The sequence below is a fragment of the Corylus avellana genome, chromosome 10 (genome assembly GCF_965113065.1).
Source record: "Corylus avellana chromosome 10, dhCorAvel1.hap1.2, whole genome shotgun sequence".
NCBI classification, from domain to species: Eukaryota; Viridiplantae; Streptophyta; class Magnoliopsida; order Fagales; family Betulaceae; genus Corylus; species Corylus avellana.
Genome location: NC_142499.1, coordinates 10,871,323 through 10,877,822, shown reverse-complemented (window position 1 = coordinate 10,877,822; position 6,500 = coordinate 10,871,323). Strand labels below are relative to the sequence as shown.

The window sequence follows — 6,500 nt, the reverse complement described above, 5'->3', positions numbered from 1 at the left end:
ATCAGGGATATTTTGGTCTTTTTTTGAATTTTTAACAGTTAAAATTAACGGAAGGATCCAAATTGAGAGCAATTGAAAGTTCAGGGGACTAAATTGAAAGATTTTGAAGTTCAGGAGGGATATTTCAAAACGAGTGAAAATTTGGGGGTCCTTAGTGAAGTTTTCCCTTATATTTATGTTGAGGTATTTGTTCCCTCTAACATGTTATGTAAAATTAATATTACTAGTTTTTTAAAAAGAAACAAATATTTTGTTGTAAGATTATATTTCTGATGTCGTAACGTCACGTGTGAAATTTGAGATTTTCACTTATGATTCTATTGTATAGAATTGGGGCGTCACACTAGGTATAAGACCCGAGCTCACCAAATGGCATATATATGGGGTACACTGGAACTCTTCCCCTCACATACGCCCCAAACGGTAATAGTCCTATAATGGTCTTTATTTGCCTTTTTACCCACTTGATTATTTCAAATTTGTTTGATGAAGAAATGAGTCATTGGGGGCACTCCCTGAAAGGAAAGTAACTTATACGAGTTAAGTGACTTGTATGTTTCGAACTTACTCTGTAAAGAAATGAGTTGTTGGAGATGTCACCGAATGGAATTAAATTATGAAGACACACTACTTTAAAACAATATGCAGTACGGGTTCACAAGCTCTCTCACAATTGCTGCTTACATCCTGTACACATATCATCTAAATTTCACTTTCACTAATTTCAGCAATTTCAGCATTGGAGATGGTTCCACCGTCACCTCCATCGTGCCACTCGAACCCGATCTTTTTCCAAATCTCCTGATCGTCATTATATCAATAGATTGTGTTTTTTTTTAAAGAGCACCTCATACATTCATGAAGATTATCACCACCTATGAAGATTATATAAGATGTAGGCGTGACCACCATTATTATGGTATGATCACCCCTTTAAACATCAAAACAAAAGTTTTAGAATATTTTTTTTTTTGTTTTAAAGAAAAGAAACTAGTAAATAAATATAGGAAGGACCATTCCAGACTTAGTGTCATGAGTCACAACCAGTCATTTAAATCACCACTCTTCGTTTCTTTTTTTATCTGCCCTTTCTCGTAGGGAGCAGTCACACAGATCTCGCTCCATCCAACCCCATCTCAATAACTCAATTTATAAATAAATAAGTAATCTAAAAAAAAAAAAAAAAAAACAAAAAATCAATCAAAATTAAGGTAAGAGTATCCAAGCCATCCAAGGGCTGTAATAAAAAGGAAGGAAGCTCTTCCAAAAAGAAGTCCACGTGCTTAATTTGCTTTTACGTTCAGAAATCAGACAACAGTGAGCACCGCATTCTCTTCCCTTTTTCTTCTTCAAAGCATCCAATTTGTTACCGTTATCTCTAATTGCTGCAACCCACACACTAATTAACACTTCTCTCCATTTCCCAAAAACATTCTGTCGCAGCAAAACTGAAAGAGAGATCGATCGATCAGGATCTATGAAGAGGCAGGATCACAATCTGGTGTCATCGTCTTCTTACCGGGAAAATATTGCGCCGGAAACCCTCCATGGGAGGAGCATCGGATGCATGTCCGGCATTATCCACCTCGTTTGCAAATACCAAAATCGACACAAATTCCTTACTTTCGGTTCGTTTCTTTCTTCTTTCATTTCTTTTTATTTTTTTTTTGTCTTTAAAATAGCTTTCGTCTATGGGTGTTGGATCAGGAAAGAAGCAGGAAAAGAATGTGGTTTCTACTCCGACGAAGCTAAAACCATCCTCGGCTTCCCCATCAGCAGTGCAAGGACAGAGCAGAAAAGAGGTTGATCTCCGGAGATTCTCTTGCGATATGCAAAGGAGCCCGACTCTGCCGGCGGACATACGGCGCTCGCCGCAGAACTTCCCGACTCCTCCGGCGCTGGTGGCGAGGCTGATGGGGTTGGAAGCAATGCCGGAATCGGCTGCCGACAAGAGAAGGAAGCTGTTAGGAGCGTTGGAGAAATGCAACGAGGACTTGAACGCGCTCAAGAAGATCATCGAGGCCGTCCAGTCGTCGGAGCGGCAGAAATCAACGCCCGCCGCCGACGCGGCGGCGACGAAAAGGTGTTGGGAGTTCAACGGCGAGCCGAGTCCCGTGTCAGTGCTGGACGAGTTCAGTGGTTCTCCTTGGAGCGCACGCTACTGCCACTCCGGACGCCACTCAAACGGTTCGTTTTGCTTTCCTTCTTTCTTTTGGTTGTCTTTCAACTTTCTCATACGTATATATATATATATATATATATATTATCTAAAAAGTAAAAAAGGAAATTAAATATTGACACCCGAATATAAATCTGAGTAGCATTAATTAATTTTGAAAATATTAAGTTTGTTTTATTAACATGAACTTTTGTGTTGCTCATAGACTATAAACATATATATTAAATACGATGGTCTCTCCGATAAAAGTGCATGTCACGTAGATAGGAGGGAGAAGGTTTTAGGATTCCAAGTTAACAATGATGCAATCTGGTGTGTGCGGGCCCATTATAACCATTTTTCCAATGATACCGGACTATTGATATAAGTTACAGCTGTCCTGTTATAGCATCAAGATTTTAAAGGAGATATGTAATAGTGTAATAAAAATACTATTTTTGACCCATAAAAATCTTAGGTGACAAGAAGTTATAGGCAAATTATTGGGTGGGATTACAGTAACTACAGATGAGACTTATAATCTCTTGCACCTTAGACTTTTATGGCCAAAAAACTGATCTTTTTATTCCACAAGCTTTTCTCATTCTAATGTGTGATTGAAGACAATTTTTGTCTCTTTTCCCCTTTTGTGTGTGTTTGTCGGATTGAGTTTTCTCCTAATTGCAATCTAGTCTATGTTTTACCACTAACACGTGATAAATATCTCTTTCCTTTTGTTTTTATTTGCTTAGAAGAAAAAAAAAACACATGATAAATATATGTTTTTTTTTATTTTTTTAAAATTTTAAGACTCGTAATATTTTTTGAGAAATAATTCACATCAATATTTTTATCATTTCATTTTACAGATCAATAATTAGATTTATGGACTGTAGACTCCACACAAATTCAATAGTAAACCCCACAAATCTAATGGTTAATCTATTAAATTTATAAGATGATGTGAAAAAATATGTAAAAAATATTGACGTCAATTATTTCTCAATATTTTTATAAGGACATAAATTTCTTCCACATTAATTTAGAAATTTTTTTTTTCTAATCCACTAGCAAATGCCAAATGTCTTTTAACATGTGAGAAACATGTTTCTTTAATCGTCATCAACTCTATTTTTGCTAACCTAAGAACTCAAACATGAGTTTTTTTATGAACCCAAATATGTTAGCGAGCATTTGACATTTATTAGAGTGGGTTGTTTTTATAAAGTAAATTAAAATGAAAGAAGTTAATTTGAAAGAAGCCGGTTTGTTTGCCGTTGTCTACTACCTCTCTGCGTTTTGAGGATAGGGACCACAAACAAGTAGCTACTCCCATGACCATAATGAAGCAGTCAAAGGTGGTTCAAAAAGGAAGAAAGAAAAGAGAAATAGAACCACAAGATACGTGTGACCTGTCTTTAATCGGTTTGACTTGGCAGAAGCCCACTAATTAAAAGCAGCTTTGGGTTCCACCATAACCACTACCCAGGGAACCTTGTGGATGCCATGCCATCATATTGATCATACCATATATACGGTGATGATGATTGATGATGATGCTTTCGACCACAAAGCAGCCATGCGCGTGCCACACTCATTGAGTTGGGAGCACCGCCTAAAGGATTTTTAGTTTTACTTCTCTTTTGTGTTTTTCGAGGCAATTCTTTGAGCATCTCTTTTCAGCTTATATATCCGCCCTAAGTAAATATAGTCTCGGTTGTGAAACGAGTAATGCTATAAGTTTTTTTTAGAATTATTTTAAATATGATATGTCTTTTAAAATTATTAATAAATTATATTTTAAATTTTAAAAATTACTTCACATTATAAAAAAACTTATAGCAATGTTCGTAAAAGACAATTAAGACAGTAATGAGCTTTTTTTAGTTACTTCTGACTGAGTGCTTCTTCTATAATCATGCAAGATTCCAAAAATTCATCATAATAGGAATGAGAGCTTAAATGAAATAAGCATTCATATTGTTTTGGTTAGCTAACAAATTTTCTAACTAGAATTGAGTCATATTTTAACCAAATTTCTTAAAATATCTCTGTTCTAAAAGTCATTTATCCCCAAAAAAACCATATTTATTTATTTATTTTTTCTCTGGGTACAAAAAAATATATTTAATTTGTCCCCATGGTGGCTGACTAACCCAACAGAAGCTTCAAGGCTGGTTACACCACCATCAAAGCCTCTCGAGATAGACACTGAGAGGCTCCAGGGGTGGTGGTTCCTCCCTGCTTCGATTACCCTTGGTTGCACGCACAACATTCCCATAACCCCTAGAGTCGACCTCGAGGGCCTTTGGGCAAAACAAATGGTATATATTTTGGGTTAAAAAAAAAAAAAAAGTATTTTCGAAAAATAATTTTTTGGGCTATTCCATTTATGGGAGAATAGTTAGTTATTCCTTACCATTTTGAGAGGAATAATAATAATAATAATAATAATAATAATAATAATTTTTATTTTTTTATTTTTATTTTTTGTAATTTTAAAGAGAATAGCTATTCTATAGAAACAATCATATTTCTAATATCAGTGGTGCAAGTGCAACTGAACCAAAGTATAGAATAGAATAGTTATTTATTAAATTCTTGTGTCTACAGAAATTAAGATAATCAAGGACTTTAAAAGATCGCCCTTGCCCTTGAGAACATACTCGTGCCTCTATTTTAGTTGATTGCAGGGGCGGAACCACCTTGGAGGGGAGCCCCCCAAGCCATAGGGTGGTCCCCAAAATTATTATTATGTTTTAAATATACCTTTAAAAATTAACTTTTGCCTCCTAAGAATTTTTTTTTTTTTTTATTTAATTTTACCCCCAAAACAAAATATTCTAGTTTCGCCCCTGATTGGTTGCTTCCTCCATCAATATATACCCATTATCATCATCTTCTTTAGTGTAGCCCGCCATTATAAAAAATTTCTTGCAACATTCCTCTATCTCTATAGATAACCCTTTCAGGCTTTTAGCAATCCATATGAAACCCCATTTGCAAATAAGTCACCTATTCTAGTGGCATCAATCTTTTTTCCATCCATTAAGGCCTAATGTCTCCATAGCTTGTTAGCAATGTTTGGCCATCTATAATATCTCACATTGCCTGTATGTGAAAAAAATTGTGTGTTTATATAAAATATGCTATCTCTAAATGGTATGAAGCCTTTTGAAAGTAAACTCAATACTAAAACCCATGCAAGCTTTACTCAAAGGGATTTAGGGTTTGGTTTTACACCATCTTTGTAGCCTCTTGAATAACTTGTAAATTGAATTTTGCATATCTCAACAGCAACCACTTGGATCCCTTGAAATCTTCTCTCATCAAGGAGTAGTGCTGCTGCACACAACACCGGTGTGAGTGAACATGTGGCATGTATAATATAATATTTAAAAAAATATAAAAAAGGTGGAAACATTAAATTTATGTAGTCAAACGAGAGGGGAAGAGGAAATGATGGCAGCTTGAGTTGAAAAATTGAAAATATTTTCCGTTTTGTTTATATTTTCCCTTTACTTTAATTGAAAAATTATGGCAGCTATAGGGCGAGCGCAACAGCAGCAAAGGCAACTAAGGAAGAAGCCAGGGGAAGAGGAAATGATGAACATATATTTCCATGAGAGAATGAGTGCAGAAGTAGCTCAAACGAGAGGGGAGAAGGAAATGAGTAACATATGGAGCAGCAAAGCCATGGTAGAGAGCTTAGAGGAGGTGTGCAGGGACATTGCTTGGGGAGAGAGGAGGGAAATTGGAAGAATTGGGTTGGCTTTGCAGGATCATATCTGCAGTGACTTGATTGAAGAGATTGCCAGAGAAATGGGATTTTATGGCATGGATGCACTACCCTTTGAGGCATGTAAGAGAAGACTCTGTTTCTAACTAAGTATTGGTGTGTTTTGTAGCCTCTTTATTGAATATAAAATGTTTTTGCCATAAACACTTGTTGTTTAATGCCATTTTATTTGTTTGTGTTCTATTGGATGAGGCCAGAGGATTCATTGGTTTAGAATAAAATTCCCCTTCCATTTCTATCTAAAAAACAAGTTCAAGCTTGAAATAAGTTTATAGCAACTTTATAGCAGGCTAGGGGTGAACATGCATTCGCCATCCGTATCTATCCATTATCCGTTATCCGCACATAAGGATGACGATGCGGTTAGAAAAAGCCACTATCCGCATATGCGGATACCGTTAATAACCACATCTGCATATCCTTTATATATAATATATATAATACTTTTTTATATATTATATTTAATAAATTTATCAAAACGGTGTCATTTTGGATTAGGTATATGTTATAATTATATTGTTTTAGGTTTTTTTCTTCACAATT

At 35.5% G+C, this 6,500-nt stretch overlaps 1 protein-coding gene across 2 annotated transcripts; it reads left to right on the top strand.

Moving 5' to 3' along the window:
• The first annotated feature begins 1,249 nt into the window (after positions 1–1,249).
• Positions 1,250–6,166, top strand: LOC132161753 (uncharacterized). Of its 2 annotated transcripts, XM_059571936.2 has the most exons (4): positions 1,250–1,317; positions 1,444–1,628; positions 1,708–2,187; positions 5,703–6,166. In XM_059571936.2, exons 2-4 carry the CDS (start codon positions 1,478–1,480, stop codon positions 6,041–6,043), a joined length of 972 nt encoding a protein of 323 aa, XP_059427919.2. In that variant the 5' UTR covers positions 1,250–1,317; positions 1,444–1,477; the 3' UTR covers positions 6,044–6,166. The 2 variants fall into 2 exon arrangements, with proteins under 2 accessions (XP_059427919.2, XP_088367397.1); XM_088511271.1 differs by lacking the exon at positions 1,250–1,317 and having other exon boundaries at positions 1,326–1,628; positions 5,709–6,166.
• The last annotated feature ends 334 nt before the right edge of the window (positions 6,167–6,500 follow it).